Source organism: Corticium candelabrum, chromosome 12, assembly GCF_963422355.1.
Source record: "Corticium candelabrum chromosome 12, ooCorCand1.1, whole genome shotgun sequence".
Lineage (NCBI taxonomy): Eukaryota > Metazoa > Porifera > Homoscleromorpha > Homosclerophorida > Plakinidae > Corticium > Corticium candelabrum.
In genome coordinates, this window is record NC_085096.1 from 2,484,458 (window position 1) to 2,506,467 (window position 22,010).

At 42.9% G+C, this 22,010-nt stretch overlaps 2 protein-coding genes and 4 long non-coding RNA genes across 12 annotated transcripts; 3 read left to right on the forward strand and 3 right to left on the reverse strand.

Annotated features, from left to right (window-relative positions):
* Positions 1-20: 20 nt before the first annotated feature.
* LOC134188041 (uncharacterized) lies at positions 21-2,689 on the reverse strand. Its single transcript, XR_009971242.1, has 5 exons — positions 2,646-2,689; positions 2,372-2,433; positions 1,859-1,889; positions 1,179-1,229; positions 21-72 (listed from the first exon to the last, which is right to left on the reverse strand). It is a non-coding gene; the product is annotated as an uncharacterized LOC134188041 (long non-coding RNA).
* Positions 2,690-2,928: 239 nt separating this feature from the next.
* LOC134188337 (uncharacterized) lies at positions 2,929-3,358 on the reverse strand. Its single transcript, XR_009971309.1, has 2 exons — positions 3,226-3,358; positions 2,929-3,144 (listed from the first exon to the last, which is right to left on the reverse strand). It is a non-coding gene; the product is annotated as an uncharacterized LOC134188337 (long non-coding RNA).
* Positions 3,359-3,387: 29 nt separating this feature from the next.
* LOC134188127 (UDP-N-acetylglucosamine transferase subunit ALG13 homolog) lies at positions 3,388-5,060 on the forward strand. Its single transcript, XM_062656320.1, has 4 exons — positions 3,388-3,499; positions 3,596-3,758; positions 4,380-4,518; positions 4,735-5,060. Exons 1-4 carry the CDS (start codon positions 3,419-3,421, stop codon positions 4,853-4,855), a joined length of 504 nt encoding a protein of 167 aa, XP_062512304.1. The 5' UTR covers positions 3,388-3,418; the 3' UTR covers positions 4,856-5,060.
* A 532-nt stretch (positions 5,061-5,592) lies between these two features.
* Positions 5,593-15,482, reverse strand: LOC134187513 (scaffold attachment factor B1-like). 2 transcript variants are annotated; one of them, XM_062655651.1, is made up of 17 exons: positions 15,340-15,482; positions 15,163-15,277; positions 15,068-15,102; positions 14,407-14,853; positions 14,306-14,336; positions 11,104-11,488; positions 10,866-10,897; positions 10,690-10,805; positions 9,565-9,711; positions 9,273-9,450; positions 8,872-9,029; positions 8,359-8,546; positions 8,036-8,147; positions 7,495-7,704; positions 7,008-7,371; positions 6,186-6,779; positions 5,593-6,085 (listed from the first exon to the last, which is right to left on the reverse strand). In XM_062655651.1, the coding sequence occupies exons 1-17, from the start codon at positions 15,466-15,468 to the stop codon at positions 5,799-5,801; spliced, it is 3,528 nt and encodes a 1,175-aa protein (XP_062511635.1). In that variant the 5' UTR covers positions 15,469-15,482; the 3' UTR covers positions 5,593-5,798. The 2 variants fall into 2 exon arrangements, with proteins under 2 accessions (XP_062511635.1, XP_062511634.1); XM_062655650.1 differs by having other exon boundaries at positions 10,690-10,897.
* Positions 15,483-15,517: 35 nt separating this feature from the next.
* On the forward strand, positions 15,518-18,612 carry LOC134187878 (uncharacterized). 3 transcript variants are annotated; one of them, XR_009971189.1, is made up of 6 exons: positions 15,518-15,586; positions 16,127-16,192; positions 16,250-16,378; positions 16,473-16,600; positions 17,510-17,599; positions 17,672-18,612. It is a non-coding gene; the product is annotated as an uncharacterized LOC134187878 (long non-coding RNA). The 3 variants fall into 3 exon arrangements; XR_009971188.1 differs by lacking the exon at positions 15,518-15,586 and having other exon boundaries at positions 15,966-16,192; positions 17,672-18,113; positions 18,174-18,612; XR_009971187.1 differs by lacking the exon at positions 15,518-15,586 and having other exon boundaries at positions 15,966-16,192.
* A 1,498-nt stretch (positions 18,613-20,110) lies between these two features.
* Positions 20,111-21,500, forward strand: LOC134188053 (uncharacterized). Of its 4 annotated transcripts, none has more exons than XR_009971244.1 (4): positions 20,111-20,166; positions 20,452-20,551; positions 20,838-20,992; positions 21,046-21,500. It is a non-coding gene; the product is annotated as an uncharacterized LOC134188053 (long non-coding RNA). The 4 variants fall into 4 exon arrangements; XR_009971246.1 differs by having other exon boundaries at positions 20,111-20,148; positions 20,214-20,551; XR_009971243.1 differs by lacking the exons at positions 20,111-20,166; positions 20,452-20,551 and having other exon boundaries at positions 20,560-20,992.
* Positions 21,501-22,010: the final 510 nt, after the last annotated feature.

Consider the following 22,010-nt stretch of genomic DNA (forward strand, 5'->3'; position numbering starts at 1 on the left):
AACAAAACAAAACAACAGGCCTCGCCTTGAAGCATCTGTGTGACTACTTTATCGTCTTCACACCGCTTCACCCTACAATACATAACAAAACTGCAGCAGTGTCTACAATAGCATTAATTGACGAAACAGACTGTTTTATAGAAACTCAGAATATGGATATTTGATCACTGTATGTGTAAACACACTCATACAAGAGGTGTCAGAACATCCATGCATCATCACTGTCCCGTGCAAACATGTTAACTAAAGATGGAAATTTAGAAAGATGAATCAGTGGCACTAAATGTTGCATATACATTTCCAAAGTCCGATTATTAAAGAGTCGCTATTAGACATACAAACAAACAAATAAACAGACAAACAAACAGGCAAACCAACTGACAGAAAACAGACAGACAAAAGGACTGACAGACAGAGAGACATACTGTACAAATGGAGATGCAAACAAACACCAAACAGACTACTGAAAACAAACAGGCAAAAAGACAAACAAACAACCATACTAACAGACAGGCAACCTACACAAATACAGACCACCAAATGATTGAGCTACAAACACGAGTCAAACAACAACAATTATAATTACCACCACAAAATAAATAAATAAATAAATATTTTCTTTATATACATGTGAGTGTTTGTGTGTGTGTGTGTGTGTGTGTGTGTGTGTGTGTGTGTGTGTGTGTGTGTGTGTGTGTGTGTGTGTGTGTTCCTCAATATAGCATGGCAGGGCCCAAAGTTGCTAAAGCTCTGTGGTTGCTTAGCTGTAGCGGGCCTCCTAGCCAAAATGGTTCTTGAATATACGTACGTAGAGCCTGGGACAGCGACCGATGCTGTCACTCAAAGTACTTCAAGAACTTCCACTCGTCGCAGTGTGACGAGCCGGCAAGTAGGTAGAAACAACGTCATCAACTGCAAAGACATCCAAAAAGAAGAACTGATAGAAAGGTATTACAGTGTGCCTCATTGAACGTTTGCTCCTTAGTCTACATCTCGGGACCGGTGTGTGTGTGTGTGTGTGTGTGTGTGTGTGTGTGTGTGTGTGTGTGTGTGTGTGTGTGTGTGTGTGTTAATTAAGCCATCAAGAAAGACTATAAACAGACAGATGGGAAAGGATATAGACACACCAACATGCGTAATCCAGGCAAGACATATGTCATAACAGTGACTATACAAACCTGAAGTCCATCATAATGATACATATTCACAGCCATGGACAAGCACTAAACCTAGCACATAAATTAAATACATAAATGTTAGTCAACATTAAAATCAACTTCCATCCATATTATAAATACTAATGTGACGTTTGCCTCAGACTGACATGCAGTAATCAACACCGTCTCAAGAGACGATCAGCTAACACGTAGCGAAAACAATTAATTCCTCACTGGCGAGATCAACAAACAAATCTTGTAGCAATCTCATCAAGAAGTGACTCATATACTGCAAGTACACATGTTATATGAGTACGTCGTCTGTCGACCTCAGTTACCTGTCTACCTGTCTGTTTGCCTGCGAGTCTGTCTGTCTATCTGTCCCCATGTAAACTCTTTATGATTTCAAATACAAAACAAAGACAAAGTAGCTACTTTGCCCGTTCAACAAACACCAACATCTACTGAGCCAACTAACAGTAACTACTATAGTCTGTATACAAATCACACAATCTCATGTCCTTGGCAATGCCTGTTTTTCTGTCTGTCTGTCTATCTATCCATCCACCTGCCTGCCTTTCTGTCAGTCTGTCTGTCTGTCTATCTATCCATCCAGCCACCTGTCTGTCTGTCTGTCTGTGACCACCCAACTACTAGCAATCCATCAGTTTGGCAATTTACTTCAAAATTATGGCACAAACCTTAACTCATCTTGTCAGCTTGTTTGCCACTCTATACAATAAACACAACAATGAGATCACGAATGATTACATACAAACCGCACTGCCACGCAATTGTTCAGACTCAGTCCAAGCTGCGGGTTATTCTACTCTCACCGCATGCTCGTACATGCTCCACGAATAATATCAATGTACTTCATCACAGTCCAAAACAAGAAACAAACAAAGTAAACACCCACAAAAGAGTCACGCATCATATGTACTTGCATTGTACTCAATCTGTTGAATCAATTTTGTTCAAACTTCAAAATTCTTTCAACGTTCTAACTTTAAATGTGTAAAATTTACTTAAAAATGATTTTAAAATTTTCTTAATTTTTAATATTCAAATTTTCAATTGATTGAAAATGTGACTTTACTGAATTAGTAGTACAAGTTGGTAAATCTCAGTCACAACATTGGTATACTAAGTATAGAATGCTTTGATAGCTAATCAACACTTAGTACCAACTACCACAGAACTAGCGTAGTTACCATAGTTTCCATTGAAGTGTGAACATGTGCTTCGCCTCGCCATTTTGTAATTCTCGCATCACCTGCAACGAATACATTTTGTCGGTAAACGATAAGACAGTACACGTCTACAAGGCTCAAAATGTCGCAGTTCTCAGAAAACTAGGCTTTTCTCGTCACCAACGCCAAAGGCGCTTTAGAGACTCTAGTCTTATACGTATAACCGTTATATCATCATCGGAACAAGGCGAAAAACGTACTCACCAAGAACAGCTCGATAAATCAGGATACTTACCGTTTACAGGTTAGCCGCCAACTCATGAGTGAATTCGAGTATTGATATCGACGGTATGAAATACCCGTATAAGGCATACAAATTAGTTTTGATTAATTATTATTTAATATTTATTTACGTGCAAAATTTTGCTTAAGATTGATATACAGACTGAATTACCACTTATATTACGCTGTAGCGTCTACTGCAACCAATCAAAAATTTATGGACAAACAGAAAACAGACAGACAGGCAACTATGTTTACATGTACAAACAGCCATCCCGTCGTTGTCTGAACGCGTGTACGTTATTTATAATACCTCACATAATTTTTTCGTTAGAATTGCAATAAAAATCCCTACATGGCAACGAAAAAGTGACCAAAACATTCAGTCTAGTGCACATTCTATCGTCCCTTCTTCTTCTCTCTTTCTTTCCGCTCTTCTTTCAGCTTCTTCTTCTGTTCCTTTGCCTTTTTCTTGCCCGTTTGCAATTTTACGAGCGCAAACACAACAACTCCTTCGTCAGATAAATGAGAAACAGGACGGGAAACGATCAGGTTTGTGTCTGAACTATGATGAGAGACCAACTTCGACTTACCTATTAAGGCAATAATAAGGATCGCCGGTAAAATAAGCAATCGGTTATCTATCGCTTGAGAATCGAGCGAATTCGGATCCTTTATCTCAACCATTGTGAAAAGACACGTCAGTCTAGTGCATACATAAGGTCCCGTATTTTGTACAATTACCCGTAGAGAATACAAGTCAACTGTATAATTTTTATCTTTACAATGGCGACGGTTTTTGTCACTGTCGGCACTACTAAGTTCGATGAACTAATAGAAACTGTTACTTCCGACAGTATCAAGAAGGTGAGTGTGACCTCTCTCACAATTGTATCGAGTTACACATTTTTATGCAATTCCAATACAAATTTGTAATTTATATGATGTATTTGAAACGCCTAGGTACTGTTGGAAAGAGATTATGACAGATTGCTGCTGCAGATTGGACGAGGAAGCTTTGAACCAGTCAGCAGCAAAGACTCTTCTTTTGTGGTTGAATCGTACCAGTTCAAGAATTCTTTGTCAGTTGACTTGCAAGAAGCAAAACTTGTTATCAGCCATGCAGGTGACTGTTGCAATTATATACGTCTCTTAGTTAACTGAATGGATTAAATTATTGTATTGGAGGGAATCATGCATCTCACAATACACTAACTAGACGGTTGTATTGAGGGAGGCATCTCTTTGTACCTAGGCTATTGTATTGGAGGGATGCATCTCACAGTACACTAGACTATTGTATTGGAGGGATGCATCTCACAATACTCTTGAGTCTAGACTATTGTATTGGAGGGATGCATCTCACTATACTCTTGAGTCTACGTTATTGTATTGGATGGATGCACCTCACAGTACACTAGATTGTATTGGAGGGATGCATCTCACAATATACTAGACTATTGTATTGGAGGGATGCATCTCACAATACTCTTGAGTCTAGACTATTGTATTAGAGGGATGCACCTCACGGTACACTAGATTGTATTGGAGGGATGCATCTCACAATACACTAGATAGACTATTGTATTGGAGGGATGCATCTCACAACTATTGTATTGGAGAGATGCATCTCTCAATACATTAGACTACTGCATAAGAGAGATGCATCGCTTAACATTATGGGAGAGACAAATTGCAGTAGTAAGCCGGCCATAAGTCTTGTTGATATATTGATTGCCGTTCATAGGTGCAGGATGTATACTAGAGACACTAGATGTTGGAAAACCTCTCGTTGTTGTTGTGAACGAGAAACTAATGGACAACCATCAATTTGAATTAGCACGACGACTTCACAAAGACAACCACCTATTGTACTGCACATGCAAGTGAGTACAACAGGCATCTTGATGCTGATAAACACATAAATAAAATAAATCGTACTCATTAAATTATGGCTGCCCACTACATGAATTCTTATCTACGCTAATACTGATACAATCAGGTTACCCACACTAATAATTATTTAATGTATTAAGTGACTGTGTATGGTCTGTTGTATTTTATTGTATTGCATTGATGAGATGGCATCGTGTCTGTGTTAGCACTCTTGAAGATACACTGAGGACAATGGATCTCTCATCCCTGCGCCCGTTCAACCGTGGGCATCCCGAGAAATTGGGCTCATATCTAGACTCAGTCATGGGACATTCCAGCACAGAGTAACAATCATTTCTACAATTATCAGAATACTAGTTTATTACCAATAAAAATTTGAATTTTTGAAAACGATTTTTAATGAGCTTTGTTGATAACAAGTTGCCAACAAATTATTAATATTTAATTAATTAAGTCAGAGGCACGTGACTGTGTGGGTATCGACATTGTAGGAAATTTGTAGCATCAGTGCTGCAAGTACAAATTTCTTTGAGTTGTGAGATGCACATGTTGCTGTCAGTGTATGTCTCCATATCATTGCAGTAGCCAATACAACATGCTGACCTTCACCCGACCATTTAAGATCACGTGACTACAATGTCTGTAGGCAAAGCTTCACTTTGATTTTCCATGTTTGCAATGCAACATAGATTTTGTCGAAAACGTAAAGCATACAAGTAACTGTTTCCATTCTTTGTGTTTCTCATCCACAACTCTGGGGACTTGATTGACAGTTTTGACTGTAGCAGTTTGCCTGGTTTTGTGTTCTTTGGTTGTGTGTTGTTTATTGATTAGAGTTTTAAGTATTACAATACATCAGATATGAAAATAGTGTTTCAACTCACTATAGGCATATGACAAAGATAAGAAAAAACATTTTTGCTAAATAGTTCAACCAAAAGCAAAAAATGTATAGGCCGAAAGGTGCTCAGAGCACCGACATCCAGTTACAGTTGAGAACGCATTTCGGGAACGTATGTCGTACATGCACGTGGAGCAAATTTACCCAAAATAGCATTTCATGACCCAATCGAACAACAAAGTGCATTGAGCTCATTTTGAACTGGAACGTCTACTGTGGCGGCTTCCATACAAGTTCGCTAGGAACAATTTACGCCTAACATGTCCTATTCACTGCACATGACCTTCGAACACTTGACTATCAATATCAACAAAATCAATGACAACGAAGACAACAAGAACTGTTTCGGTCTCTAACCGCGCAGACATGTTACATTTGATGTTGGTATCCTGCGGGATTGAACCTGTCGTGTCCGGGCATGCGAGCCATTGGATGCATCCCGGGCCGCATCATCGGTCGCATTCCAAACGGAGATGTGAAACGAGTCAGTGCCATTGCCGGGTGGGGTCTTATCATGGCGGCAGGATGAGGGAATGGGGCTGCACCCATGTTGTAACGTGGCGTGTCCGTCTTCATCATTTGTTGTGCGAACAATGCGAGTTCTGATGCCGATTTTGGATTGGCTCCTGGTGCGTGAGATGGAGGAGGTGGCGGTCCTATGGTAGAAGGAATAATCAAAACTGGACACAGACATAGACACACAGAAACAGACACACAACACACAACACACACACACACACACACACACACACAAACCTCGTCCTCTTTGAGTAACTGAAACGGTCGATCTCTGCGCCGGCCTCGGTGGGCCACCAAAATCTTTCTTTGCTACTGGCTTAGCGGTGGTTGCTTTCTTCTCTGTCTTCCTTTCAATTGCTGGAGCAACCCTCTTCTTGACAGCTTCTCTGCCTCTGCCTCTGCCTCCTCCTCCTACTGCTGCCACTGCTCCTCCTCCTCTCCCGCCTCCCCTGGTTCCTCCCTCTGCTCTCCCACCTCCCGATTGCTGAAGTGCGGCTAAAGCGGCCACAGCTGCTGGATCCCTGCCATGCATCCCGTGTGCTGCATTTGCTAGACGTTTCAGTGTGATAGGATCGAGACCCGTAATTCCTGTACCGCCAAACTTTGGCTGCACATTCATCTCAAACGAGGTGCTCTCTTCGGCCGGGGGAGCATCATATGACTGCGCCTGTTGCTCCTCGATTTGTTCTCTGCTGGCAATCTTGCCCAACAAGTCGAGTTGATTCTGAGTGATCTCTTCAAAGAGATTGCCTTGGGTTGCCTGGTTGCCGTGGCCATGTGGCCAACGAGAGCGACCAGACGGTGCACCTTTCATTCTGGGAGGATGATCGGCTATAGAGATAAACATTATAATAAATTTGATAAGGAGAGATAAGATCACAACGAAGCCTGAGAAGATAAACAAGCAGAGAGACAAACAGAAGCATGGACAGACATGTGAATAGGCACACAGATCAATAGACAATCAAGTAACAGCCAGACCAAGAGCGATAGGCATGCAGAATCTGACTGATGGAAACAACAAACACGAGTGACTACATTGCAATTGCTTATGCTTACATTCGTAATACGCCCCGGGAGGATGGTGTGGGGGTGAGATGTCTTCGACTTGTCTCACGTTCCTCATGTGTTGATCGGCTTGCTCAGCTCTGCTCCATTCGTTTCGTGCCACTCGCTTCCTCTCGGGCTCAAATCCCATCGCGACAGAGTTGGTTGGGCCTCGTTTCCTCCTCATTTCCCACTCCCTTTCACGCTCCCTTTCTCTCTCTCGCTGCAAGGAGATTTCCATCTCACGCTCCATGCGCTCTCGTTCACGTCTTGCTTTGGTGGCAGCTCGTCGAACACTCTCCTGCTTCGCACGAAGACGCTCCTTCTCGGCAGCAAGTTCTCGAATCTCTCGTTCCCGTTGGAGACGTTCACGCTCCTGAGAAGAGAGTTGATAAAAAAGGTGTGTGTGTGTGTGTGAGTGTGTGTGTGTGTGTGTGTGTGTGTGTGTGTGTGTGTGTGTGTGTGTGTGTGTGTGTGTGTGTGTGTGTGTGTGATGTACCTCTTCTTGTTGCCGTCGTTGTCTTTCCAGTTCCTTGATTTTTTCTCGTTCTCTTTCCCTCTCTCGTTCTAGTTGCTTCAACTTCTCTCGTTCTCTTTGCCGCTCGCGTTCCATTTCCCGTCGTTCAATCTCTCGTCGTTTCTGCAGTTCGTGCTCTCGTTGACGATCTAGCTCTCGTTGTCGCTCAGCTTCTCGTCTCTCCAATTCTCTCTGCAATAGAAGCAAAGTGATTTCGTATGGTAGTTGACCAAAATAGCCCACACACCAATGTGTTGTAACATGCATCCCTCTACTACAAGAGTCTAGAGTATTGAGAGATGCATCCTTTCAATACTATAGTCTAGTATTGTGAGATGCATCCCTCGAATCCAATAGTCTAGTGTATTGTGAGATGCATCCCTACAATACAATAGTCAAGAGATGCATTCCTCCTAGACACTAGCCGACTAAGAAATAAAGTATTGTGACATGCATCCTACTACAACACAATAGACTTCCATCGTTCACCATAATTAACCTACAACCACAAATGCCTTCCCACCTGCACTTCTCGTTTTTCCTTTTCCTTCTGTCTTTCAAACTCTCTCCTCTCAACCTCTCTGGCTTCTCGCTGTCTCGCACGTTCTTCAATGAAACGTCTCTCTCGAGCCAACCTAAAGCCCATAACAGAACTGAATTCAAGACAACAGCAAGAGTGTCCGTGCACACGCGCATAAAACAATTTGTATGAATAAAGGAACAGTGAGCTTGAGGCACTCTAGCTTGGTTCACTGATGTGTTAGCATAACTGCCAGTCAATGTTCAAAATAAGTGACATCCTACTGTAAAAGCGTGTCATTGTATTACACCAGACCATCTGCATACCTCAATCTTTCATCTTCTTCCGGATCAAAAAGTGGACGTCGCTCCATCTGAATTGGAGGCCCCAGCCGATCTCTAATAGAGACAGGTTGTGGTCTCACAGGTGGGCCAAGTCGCTCCCTCAAGTCAGGTTCTCTGATCCGATCTCGATCAGCATCAAGACTGCTGTGTCTTCTTCGTTCTGTACGATCCTATAACAAAAAGCCAGAAATCAATATCATGCAGACCCACAAGAGATCAACAGCTAGTCAGAGGATCAAGAGGAATACAACTAACAGATACTGAACATTATAAGAAGACAGCAAGTCATGCACACAGCATGTACGTTCTATTGGCTTTCTGTCTATCTGTGTGCAGGCGATGTTTGTGTGCCTGCATATCTAACTGTAGCGCAAACATGCAGGTGTACAAATAGACAAACATGGCCAAAAGAAAAAACCGAGAAAACAAACAAACAGACATAATAGAAACTGAGAACTCGAAACCACACCAGACAACAGGTATAATATAGCTCACTCTTTCAACATGTCGGCTACGTCGTGTTGAAGTCCTCGACAATTGCTTCTCGTCTCGAGCGTCGCTCAACTCAACGATCCTATCGGGTCTCGACGAAGAACGAGACTGACCTGCAGGAGGGTGGACTGGAGACGGCTTAGAGCGAGACGACCGAGGAGCTAAAAAATCAGAAACAATATGACATCTTTGTAGTTTTAGATAAAAGCATCTTGACACTATAATGGTCAAACATATTTAGGCATGTAACCCTCCATTACAACAATTGATAGTACGACCGAGATACATCCCTATATCATAGTAAAACACCAAAGATCTTTTGCTGTTGTCGTGTTTTTCTGCCGCCAACCCAAATACGGAATCTAAAGCTACATTTGTAGTACCCAGGAATACAAACGACTTGCCTGGCTTTGCTCCAAATGGCTTTTTCTTTGGAAGAGGTCTACGAGTAGTAGTAGATCTCCTTGTGTTTCTTTGGGCGCTAGTACTGCTCAGGTTTTGTGTCGAAGAGGTTCCTGATTTCGTGTTCGTAGCTGGCTTTTGCACTGCACCGGCAATAATCTTGTTGGTATCCAGTTTACCCTGAAATGAACACAACCACTATACAAGAAACCAAGCAAACAGATCAACAGACTAAGACCGACCAACAAACAAATTAGACAGACAAACATACTATATTGCAATCCTTTTGCTAACCTTTTCTACCAAAATCAGACGACCATGCAGTTCAGTCCTATGAAGGCTCTGAATACACTTCGTCGCATCAGCTGCTTCCTTCATTGTCAGAATGCCATAGTGCTTCTCTCGATTCTTAGGATGAGCCACTATCTTTGCCGATAGCACCTATAAAGCAGGCAACACTCAAATGAGACATTAGCAGGACTCAAAATTAACGGGCGTTTGCACCCGTAAAAGAGTTCATTGTGCTCATAGTTTGGCAGATTTTACCGTACTGGTGCAAATCATTGCGCCTAGTTGTAAATCAAGAACTTGCTTGCGAAGGACAGTCTCACGATGTAGACTTCTAATAATGCCTTAATTAAAAGTTAGATTTACAACTACAACCATTCGTAGTACCCTTTCTAGTGTACGAACACTGTACACACAACGCATGCATTATAATTAGTCTCGATCCCCAGACCTGTGCAGCTGCCTGTTGGCATACGCAAAGCTTAGCGTGCTTTACTAGTAGAAGCAGACGACTGTTTCTGGATAGTGAAGTATAATTACTTGGCTTCTTCTATTAAACTACAAGAGTAAGTGTTGTTGTTCTAATCACGCTTGAGAATGCTTTGCAAAACATCTTCTTTCAGGTATTGAACATTGCAATGGCGAAACACATGACAGTCTCCAGGTTGATCATTTAGCGATATATCTATGTCCTCAAGACATGCCTGTTGGATTAGTATCTGTGACGACTTACGATGACAGCAAGTGCTTTTTTCCAATTCGTGAGTACTTTGGCCTTCTAGAGATCACGAGATGGTACTTTTTTTTATGCCAATTCAGAGGGAAGTTGCAAGCACTTGCGCCGACGAAAAATTCTTAATTTCGAGCCCTGCCTTAGTATTACATGGTGCAATTGAATACATAAGATTGTCGTATAGGAGAGATGCCTCTCTCAATGTGTTTAGACTCATTGTAATGGAGGAATGCATCTCACAGTAACCTAGACTATTGTATTGGAGAGATGCATCCCTCAATACACTAGGCTACTGTATCAGTGAGATGCATCTCTCAATACATTAAACTGTATTAGAGAGATGCATCTCTTAATGCACATTTGCAAGACACCTTCCTAACCAATAAAGCATCACTCACCACTCCAAACTGACTGAAGTGTGCCTTCAAGTCATTCGCCCTTGTTGTGGTGGCAATATTCCTCACCCACAACGAACATCCATGTTTTGCAGCCAGATCAACCCCGGTCGTCTTCTCTGTCGAAGTAGCTTCTGATTTCTTCATCACCACAAGACCCTTGCTACTGGGTGACTTACCTGCTTGTTTTTTCGCTTTCACTTGATTCCCGCTAAAATCCAAAAAACACAAATTACCACTCCACTAACAACAAGACATTATACATCAAAGTAACACGATACTGTTGGCATGGTAACTCTAACTGAAAGCAAACAGTGAAACTCTGACATAGAAATCCCAGACCACAGTTGATAGCAACTTTATTGATAAGGTGTTGTGTCCTGTTGAATCAATGTGACGAGATTCACACACACCAACCTTTCAGCACTGACGGCGATTTCTTTGCTTCCACTTCTGGCCTTCGTATTCTCTGCTGTAACTGCTTCCATCTCATCTCCTGTCTCTTCATCTTCAATTTTGGGATTTAAGGCATATTTCTCATCTGCTCCTGGATAGATAAGGAGATGATCTTCTTCAAAATCTAATTGCTCCATCTCGGAAATCTCTTGTTCAAGGGCACTGTTCATGATCAATGAACTACGCTTGGAATCTTCATCTCTGGCCTTCTTTTCTGATGCTGTTGCTCCAGCCAATTCATCTGGTTTTGTTGATTCATAGGAGAAAAGTGAGGTGTGAGATTCTGGGCCTTCTTCAGGTGTTCCAGGTGGTGTGTCATCTTCTTGAGTTTGTGTTGATGGGTCAACTGTGGGTTGGCAAAGAGGAGAGACAGACAAAAAGTCAGAGGATTGACTCAACACATCAATCATGAAACCAGTCGAAAATGGTAAATACACCACAAACTCACATGACCACATTCACACTGAATTACTTCTATATCCATGCACAAAGACACAAAACGAACATGCATGTACATAGACATACAAGCTGACACAAATTGGTAACAAATAAACAAACAAACAAACGAACAGACAGACAAACAAACACACAGACAGATAGACAGACAAACACACACAAGCCCACCCACCCGTGCGCGCGCACGCACACACACACACACACACACACACACACAGAATGACAAATAGGACGACAAATACTTTAGTCTCAAACTGGACTGTTCTGCCAGCTGGCTCTACCACATGCACACCCTCTGTATATACTATACAAACGTCATTTTGAAACATTCACTATCTTGACAGTAACACAACATCTCAAGTACAGTAACACCATAGATCACAAAACTAGATGTTTTTCTAAAAAAACAAGTGACTGCCTGTGACTTGCTCTGTCAAGAAACAAGTCATCAACAACACCAAGCAATGTGGTCGGTCCACCAATCAGCCACTTTGTCAACATCCTGGTACTCCATCTAATGCCCAGGCTTCTCACTGCAGCATGGTAGCGTGGCGCGCCACCACGCTCCAGTAGGAGTGCGCCATGCTCAGAAACGGTAGATATGAGCCCAAAGTTCGACAGCTAGGGAATGTATAGGAATTCCACACTACAGTACTGAAACACAATACTATATTACTTAGTAAAGGTGACATTAGCCACAAATCCAGTCTCTTACAAACGAACGCGGGATAATGGCCTAGCTCCAGAGACGTGTACAGTACTGTAATCGTGTTGATTGTAGTCCCAGATGCGCTGCCATTGATAGTAGTCCCAAATGCTCTTCCCGTGACACGGAAAGCACACCTCTTGTCCGAGAAGTGTAGCATCTAGAATCTACTCTAGGCTACTTGTAGTCATGACTTCTTGCGAATCAACAATATTGGTCCATGCACGTCAATCAACGCCTGACTAGACAGACTTTCTGTAGTCGTCCATGAAACTTGCATGCGCAACCTATGAACATCGCCAGAAGGGCTTAGTGGCGACCAAAGTTGATTTCCTTGCCAGGGCACTTGAACGTATGTTACACGCAATAGCTACAACGTAAAATATACCTCACTTAACATCAGCTCAAGTACGCATGCCCGACTTGGACTGTTCAACTGTAGAGCAGCCTGCAAGCGTAGTGGACCCACGCATCCCGCGATGCTCCCAAAAATCTCTAGAGATGACCCTGAATGCCTGTTGCTACTATACTCAAAGTTAAACAACTTCTCAATGACTGTATCTCTCGCTGGCATAGTCAGGGCTTCATTCTTAGGAGCGTGCTCCTGAAGATTCGGTCCTCCTTGGAAGTGTGAATCAGTAAAGAATCTCCACTGACAATGCCATGCCAGTCGCAGTGGTGCGACGTTGAGACTCCAAGAGTGGACTATATGCGCATGCTTCACTTGATGGCAGACTGCTTCTGCAATCTCGATGTCTCAAGCAACTGCTGCGTCTCGTCTACTGTTCAACTGCCAACATTTCTTAGTTGGAAAGTATCAGATGTACTGGTTACAAAGCAACGGTGCAAGATGACAAGGAATATGCTGTGAAAATCTGGTGCAAATCGTGCACAGGGTACTCACCTAAAATTCTACGAGAACCTCAACTACAAGAACAGACAAAACAAGACAGCAAGAAGTTCGTTACTAAAACAGACGTTGTTACAAAGCACACAATCAATTTGCCATCACTGGTAGGTCAATACTAGAACGTTGGAGATGACTCGTAAGTGTTACCGTGACAGTTTTAGACACACAAGATCAAGCCGGACTGCCAAAAGGAGTTAGGGGAAGTGGAAGTAGATGGTGAAGTCATACCTGCAAATCAAACCTTTTGAAGCCTTTTTTTGGTTCTGTCAAGTTGACTAACTCGGCAGTAATAATATAAATGTTGATTAAAATTACCACTTGCCTACTGCTCCCCTAAACTGCTTTAGGGGGACGATTGATTGCTCTCGTCAGTTTTTCAAAAATGAAGCCCTGCATAGTGCGGTGTAGGAACAAAGACACTGACCAGTGTAGGGCTGAAATTGCAAACCTTCATATCTAATACTTTTTATGACAAGCTCCCAACAACACATAGTTAATGGCATCTAACAGACAAGTCACTAATGTGATGTTCTTATAGCCATAGAGATCAACAAGTAACAGTCAATACAAACAACGGTGTACAGATCAAGATGCCCAAACAAACTCCCTTAACACTATGTCCAGCACTGCAACATAAATAAACACTGCCTTGCAAAGACATAATATCTCCGCCGTTCACTAAGTCTACTAAGTAACAAAGGAAGGATACATAACGTACTGTACACACGGCTATTCCATGATCTCTACAGTATAAAATTCTACTCTGCTGACTAGCTACTGTACATACAGGGCAACACAAACATGCATAATGCAAGTCAAAACACACATACATTAGCACATTAAGGAAATTACACAGACAGATGAACATCGGGCATAAGACTGACAACATCCTATGTGTCTGTATTGACACTCAGGCATGTAGGTAGCTTGCTTATCTCCATTTGAAATTGCCAAGCACATTTTCTTCCATTGAAAATTAGAAATAAATAGAAATCAACCGATAAGATGACTGACATGTAAACAACATCACTTCACAGATATATGACATTCGACATGTCAGCATGAGCACCAGAGAGATATATCATATCTACCTGTGAAATCTCGAGCAGACGGTTCCTCAACCTTCCAACGAATGAAGGACACGACAACTTACCACAAATGCAATACAACAAATTGCAGGTCAAGGTCTCACTAGAATAACTTGTTCGGAACTTCCATCTTCATACTCCATGTGCTCGCTTTCTATTCCCTCGGCAACTTCAACGAGAACGTCTTCACCATGCATGATAATGTCATCCATGTCTTCAGATTTCATCTCGGCGTAGTCTTCGTCGATAACTAAGTTTGATTCTCTAAATTCAGACTCTGGACTTTCGCATCTCAATTCATAACGTAAGCCAGTCAACCGGGACGCATTTGCCTCTTGTTCTCTCTTGACTCTTTCTCTATTCTCTGTTGGCTCACTGCTGGATCTTAACCGTCTTCTGTTAGCATTGTCACTAGACAATGATGGCACTTTGCCTCCATCTTCTTCCACGAGAATTACTTCAGAAAGGTTGTCTTCTTGATCTACGACTTCATTCTTGGCATGAACGGCTTGCTCTTTGTCAGCTGCAGCTTGGCGTCTTGTTTGTGTTTCCTACTTGCAACAGGCATCCTGTTGCTGTCAACTCTCATTACATGTATTCTACCCAAACAGCACCATGCTCTTGCGATCCTATTCCTGACGTTCCTAGACTACCTATCCCACTGCCTGCTGCCCGTCCCCCACATCCACTTCTGGTATCCCCACCCTACTACCCACGGGATTTCGCATTCTGTCGCGATATGAGCGTGTCGCTAAAGCGACCCACCTGCTCTGTCCTTCCACTGTCTCCGCCCGCGTCTTCTAAACAGCAAAATCAACATAACGGCGTCAATTCACAAAATCAAATTCCCGGATAATTACTCGGATTCTTGCTTCTCGTTCTCGGCGTGGTTCTTCCACCTTTCGGACTTCCTAACGCCTCAAGCGACTCGATATCGCTCTCCTTCAACTCAATTGCCCCCTCTGCAGCCAGTGCCTTGACGAGAAGTTGCAAAATGAGTGCAGAACGACGCACACCCGTCGGCGTGAGAGACAAACCTTGGCAAAACGTACAACGAGAACAGCCTTGTTGCCGGTTTTGTCAAGACCGCGGTCGCTTAGCTCTTTGCGAAGGTCGGCCACTCGCATGTCGGCGACTGTGTGACCACCATACACGAGAGACGCCATGCCGTGCCTTTCAAACACGCATGCGTAATTGTTTATTGCCACGTGGTTACTCACAGCAACAACGCAGTCGAATCAGCAGTCTGGCCCGTTGTTGAACTCTCTCGCTTGTTTTAAATACGTGAGTATCGTTTCATGCATTACAGTAGAGTGTACGTTTACGTCATTGTTATCGCTGGGTTAGCGAGCGAGCCAGTCGATGTCTTCAAATTCGCATGCCTAACACATATCAACTAACCAATGGCAATGCTCGCATTGGGCCACAGATTCGACGTGCTTGTAGTGTTGGGGCGTGGTTCGTGTAGATATGTCGCACGCAAAGCGGCCGAACGGTTGGACGGATCGGCGTGCGACGGTGCCGGTCGAGTGCGATGTCGATCGGACAGCACATGCGCTAACCTCGTCTGTCCGGGATCCCCTCTGAGGACTCGACTGTTGTGGTTGTGGAGCTTGAAGTTACGTCCGTCCGCAGACCCAAAACTCTGCGGGTATTGGCTAGTTGTAGCTATTGCAGATGTTAGTGCATGCTGGCTTGTTCTATCCTGCTTTCCACCTTCCTTTATCAATAACTGATAGAAAGAGTAAGAGTTGAGCTTTGTTCTATAGCGTAATAGATACCGAACAGTGCTTTTAATTAAGACTGTTTTCTCTACATTTCTAGGCGCGCGTCTGCGGCACGGAGGTTGAAGGTTGCAGAACGACGATATGGAGTTAGAAGAAGCTAGAGGTATGTTTGTGGAGAAGAACATAATAAAGTAGTAGTTGTTTTAGTGTTTCTTTGCAGCTGAGAAATCAACTGGTCTGAAATATATAAATTCTGGAAACTACGCAGCAGCGGAGGCATCATACGGGCGCGTCTTGCAGCTGTATGACTCCGCTGCTGCTAGACCCAGACCTGAAGACAAAGCACATGGTTAGTAGTCTCACTTAGTCAGACCATTTTTGTTTCCATCTGCTGGTTAGCGGGTATCTGTCAGTGTGTGAGATCATGATATTTATTGTTATAGGTTTTTGTACAGCACTTTATCACTTGGGGTTATGTGAGGACAGTATGATGAAGGACTCCAATTACTGAACTAATCTCTAAGAATTGAAAGAAAACTTGGACCAGGATATAAGTCAAATGTTCCTGCCAGTAAGTATCCTAGATAATCATATTTGTTGCTTTCATTATTATGAGTTCCTCTCACTATAATACCTCGTTCACACTGGCACATTCAACCAGGTTGGGACCGCACCAGCTCAGTGCTGCTGGTTGAACATGCCAGTGTAAACGTGGTGGAAGCTTGCTGGCTCAGCTCATTAAAATCAAGCAACCTGGCTTGGTGCAGCATGGTCCCATTGAGCAGTGTTAACGCGAGTATGCTAGACGACTCTCTCAGATATGGACAAGGCATGTGGAGCTTATGTATTCCTGGACATGGCATGGTCTGATGACGAGTCATTGCATGATGCCATCTAATTTCATTGTTCATCTTGTTCTATGGACAAAAAACTGTGACACCGCAGTCATCACATCAAGAGCAGTGAGTAGCATTGCTCGTTTCCTAGACTGCAAACGCTTGTAAAAAATAGCTCCATTGCCTGTAATCTGTAGTCTCATGAGCCACTTTGTCTAGCACACTCAATGCCATCTTTCAAAAAGAGCACAAGGAAAGCATTTGCTGTGACGTCCATGTTTTACCACGTGACAAGGACACATGAATGACAATAAGTCACAGTACCTGGCATGACACACACGGTTAGTTGTGTTGGTCATGTTTTGTTGGTGTTTGTTTAAGTGGATTAGGATGTAGTGGGAGGGGTGGATAGCTTTAGTGGGAGATTTGTTTATTTATATTAAAGCTTTAATGGTTTTGTAGAAGATTATTTTTAGTTTAAAATAACAAGAAGGATGGAGAAAGTATGTGGAAAGAAAGTGTTATCGTTCCTAATCAGACATTGCCTGCTTAGTCAGTAACAGCTGAATGTTGTGGTGTCACGTAGTATAGTTAAAAGTGATAGGAAATATATAAAGTAATATTATGTGGCTTACTGTGGATAGCAACGACTGAAATACTGCAAATCCAAATCAGCACTGGCGAAAAAGGCAACACAAAAAATGTTACAAAACTGCCTGTCAATCACCAGCAAGGTATGTAGCTACTCAATTTATTTCATCTAAATGCTTATCCATATGAGCTCACAATTGTTGCTTCACTTTTAGCATCTGAGAGTGAATGGCTCAAGTTAGTAGCCAAGTCACTAAATGGTAAAGAAGTGCAATTGAAGGCAAAAGCATCTGATTCTATTGCCACACTGAAGAAGCAACTTGGTAGCAAGGACGATTGTTCATCCATGGATCAACTGCTCATTGTGAATGGAAAACAATTACGTGATGAGCAAACATTGTCTGATGCAGGATTGTGTCTCGTGCCCATGTGAGTTAATCTTGTCACTCGAGATAAAAGCTGCGATGGTCTAGAAGAGAAGATGGGCAGTGCCTTGTCTAATGTCAAAGTTATCTTGGCTTTGGCCAATCGTTTGTGTCGCATCTCTGAAGAGAAAGAAGTGCGTGCGGCTCTGGTGTATTTGGATGACGCCGGATCGGGAATATTCCCTCAGAAGAGTGAGAAATTGAAGAATACGGTCGTCACCAAACCGAATTGGTTGTTCAAGATTTTCAGCGTGATTGCATCAATCTATTATCCTTCTGGGTTATGTTGTAGGTATTGGACTCGAGCAAAGACAACAGCCATCATTAGCTGGGAGCTGATGAAGGATTGAAAGGCACTAGACATGTGGACCAACCAACTTGGTCGCAAAGCCAGTCGCCAATTACTGATAAAGACCGTATGTGACATTGGTTGCAGACTATAAGCGGAAGAAGTTTTTGGTTACCAGTTAGTAGAATATGTTTCCTTGCTGTAAAAAGGTATTGTTGTATTTTGTAGGTTTTGTACTTTTATTTTGATATACCACATTTTAGTTAACATTTGCTTTTTCTATCATTGGAACGGCTTTGCACTATTTTGTCGAGTAGATTTGGTTGACTCAGTTGACAGTGTATTGCTAGTGAGTTACAGTCAAGGACAAAGCAGTTATGCTTCTTATTTTAATTTGTATTTGTATGTGTAGTAGACATTTAGCTCAATAGGTTTTAGTACAGGATGGAGCACACTATGTATGCGAACAATATCAACCAATCAGCAACCGTGGAACACGCTTTGGACAGGTTGCAACCCACATGGCCTGCCTTCTATGTTGCGTATTGGTTGCAAACTTGTCTCCCTTCTTGTTGCTCTTTCCTATCTGTGTGCATTCGGTATCTCAGCAAGTGTAAATGTAGTTTACTATGATTAATTAAAGTAGGAGTTAGTAATCACGTGGTTTTGCTCTATTATATCTACTATCCTAGGTAGTTAGTTAGAGTCTAGTACTGTAGTCTGATGTGGTGGAACTGAGTGTCTAACACACACTGGGAATCACCCAGTTACACAAGATATCACAAGTCTGTTATGTATGGAGAAGTTAACACTGAAGGAAGTTGATTGTTGATTGTGGACATTAAGTTGTGTTGATGTTTTTTGCTGCTGCTGCTGGTGCTGCCATTGTTGTTGTTGTTCCTACTGCTGCCAGTATGGATGCCAGAGTGGTGACATATATTTTTTATTGTCATAGACTTCAGTATACTAGTGGCTTCATCTGTATAGGAGGACAAAATGTATTAGCATGGCATATAAGTTAGAGTTTGTAAATGACTCTTACCCAGTCTGTGTCTGCTAGCTGCTGCTGCTGCTGCTGCTCCAATTAACTCTTGTTAGTGGTCTACAGAATTCTGTCTTTGTCTGTTTACCAAAACAACATCCTAATAGAACAGATCACAAAGACTGCCTGTCCTTCCTGAGGCAGCTGTCTAACCTGGTGACCTGTTGGCATGCTGATGTCTAGTGAAATTGTATTGCATGAAAAAGCAATAATTGATTCAGTATGGTTTGTGTATGTTTGCCTAAACAATTGTTAGAATGGGAGTATACATAAAGCAATGTGACTATACATATAGCAACAGACGTCAACAGAGGTATAAAGAATAAGACAAAACCCTGTTTTGACTGAGCAAACAAGTTCTGGGAGGCAAGAACAACTGTTGAGATACAGGAAGGACATTCCAGAGTTGATGCAGTATGTTGTCTAGAATGCAGGAAATTAGCTGTTTAGCTAAGACTAGCTACTATGAAATCAGCACAGCAGTAATCTACTGTATTATAATTTCATGCCTGCATTGTACCGAGATTGTCAGCTGCATACAGATACATGAGCAAGCTGCATCAACTGTCTCAGAGGCCACCACGTGAAGGTATGCTGGACATTGGCTTGCACAGTGTCTCAACCATGTATTGCCAATGTCAGCCTTCACACTGCTGCATCTGTTTTGGCCTATCTAGTACACATATTTACTCCCCATATTTATATCACACTTCACCCATTCGATCTCACGCATAGGAATAGTGTAAACACAGACATACTGTACAACTGTCTTTCATAAATTTAAATCAAATTCATTCATAGTGGTTGAGACACCAGACGCAGCATCTACACAGTCAAGGGTGATAGCTAGCGCATGCGCTGGATTACATACACAGGTTCCATACACGTATCTGTCATTTCTCGCTGCATCGTTTCTCACAGAAGAGACAAGTGAGAGTGAGTGACGTGTGAGAGGTAAGATACTTTTCACGCTCGCCATTTGTGGCCCGTTTTGTCTCTAGACGAAGAGAAACGACATCGACGCTCGCGGAGATGATCGCATATCGTAACAGCGACCGCTGTTTGTCTCGCCTGCCTTTCTACGTTGCGTATTGACTGCAAACTTGTCTCCCTTCCTGTTGCTCTTTCCTATCTGTTTGCATTCTTCGTCTTGTGCGATGCGCCGCGTCGATCGGCGTGTCGGCTCGTCGTCGCGTCGTTTCGTTTCGTACTTTGTCAGTGTGACGGTTTGTGTTGCAGCTCGCAGAGTGAATGCACAATGGCACAATCGACGTCGGAATCTCGTCGGACGAGCGAGCTTGCGTCGACGCACGACGCGTCGTCTGATGCGAGCGGAAAGGTTTGTTGTGTAGTGCCGTAACCTGTTTGGATCGATGTAGGTGTCGTAAACGTCTCGTGTGTGTGCGAGCTGTCGCTAATGCTCTCGATGTGAGAAATTTGTGTTGGTGGGGAGTGGGCGTGGACGCTTGTAGAGTGATGGTTGAGCTTTTCGGCGTTGTAACAGACTTTAGGGTGCACTCGTGTCTCTCTGTATTGGTTGGTATGAATGGAAAAGGCGGGAAGTTGTGTGTGTCATTTTTATCTGTTTGTGTGCTACAGCTGTGTCTTGTTGTGTGTTATTGTAGGTGTGTATGTTCACTCGTTGAAACCTGCTCATCATCTCTGCTTGTTTCAAGTGTGACAGCGTCGAGAGCAAATACTTCACATTGAACTCTTCAGCGTTCACTCTCTGTCATAGAGTGCCGGCTCGAGAACATGTCCAATGAACACGTGACTATCTGTGTGTGTCCATATTAGTAGGTTTGTCGACCGTTTTTGATTGTGTGTGTGTAGGTTTTGAAAGGATGAATGGAAGATGGGTGAGGAGAAGCAAGGAGACGGATGTCTACAGCATGGGAGTCACCCTGGTGGAGCTGAATGTTTACTGTTCGATCACCTGCTAGGATCCTCATCAGAGAGATGACCCAGTGCATCAAGTATGACAGCAGAGACTGGTCACACTGGCATATGATTATAACTGATGGCTGTGATGTCGACGAAGGGAAAGAAACTGGCAACTTTGGGATGAGGATTTTCCTGTACAACAAGAGGAAAAATGAAAGCTGGACATTTGTGAGTGTGAGAAGGATATGTAGTGTTGGTATGAGTACATTAGCAAACTTTCCAACTGTGTCATCACGTGTGACAATAACTCTTCTAGCATATAGTCTCATGCTTACTGCATTACATCCTTGTCAGTCATTGGTATATATCACAATACAAGTACAGCAATAATTGTTATACTCTAATCTATCTAATCAGTATTTGCACTATTATCACAAACCGACTGCAACACAAACTCGAGCACAGGCCTGGCATACCCAGACACCATTTTCATGTGCACATATTCACCAAGTTAGCTTTTTCATCTGTTCTGTCTGTATCCCTTTAATAGGTTGCAGGGTCGTGCTTGTTGGGTGTTGATCGTACAGGAATAACATATACAGCAGATGCATGACTCTCCGGTAGACCGAGGAGTCTGAGTTGTCCATGCTTACCACGTGTATCTTATGGGCCCTCGAGTCCTGCAATGCTTTCTGCTCCAGTTTTTCCTGACACTCCTGCTGCTCTCCCATCTCTCTGTGCTCTACGATCTCCACGACTTTCGTCACATCCGGTTGGTCCAACCGGTCCTGCTGGACCTGGAGTTCTATGTGGTCCACATTCAACCTTGAACACACACACACACACACACACACACACACACACACACACACACACACACACACACACACACACACACACACACACACACACAC

Bases quoted from the DNA above. Each gene is read 5' to 3' on its own strand.
- LOC134187513 (XM_062655650.1), bottom strand. From the start codon at position 15,468: ATGGCGTCTCTCGTGTATGGTGGTCACACAGTCGCCGACATGCGAGTG. The intron at 9,030-9,272 runs GCAAGTCGTTTG...CTGATTTTTTAG, and splicing joins GCCATTTGGAGCAAAGCCAG to CTCCTCGGTCGTCTCGCTCT. The intron at 7,372-7,494 runs GTACATCACACA...CTCTCTTCTCAG, and splicing joins AACGACGGCAACAAGAAGAG to GAGCGTGAACGTCTCCAACG.
- LOC134188127 (XM_062656320.1), top strand. From the start codon at position 3,419: ATGGCGACGGTTTTTGTCACTGTCGGCACTACTAAGTTCGATGAACTA. The intron at 3,759-4,379 runs GTGACTGTTGCA...TGCCGTTCATAG, and splicing joins ACTTGTTATCAGCCATGCAG to GTGCAGGATGTATACTAGAG. The intron at 4,519-4,734 runs GTGAGTACAACA...TGTCTGTGTTAG, and splicing joins CTATTGTACTGCACATGCAA to CACTCTTGAAGATACACTGA.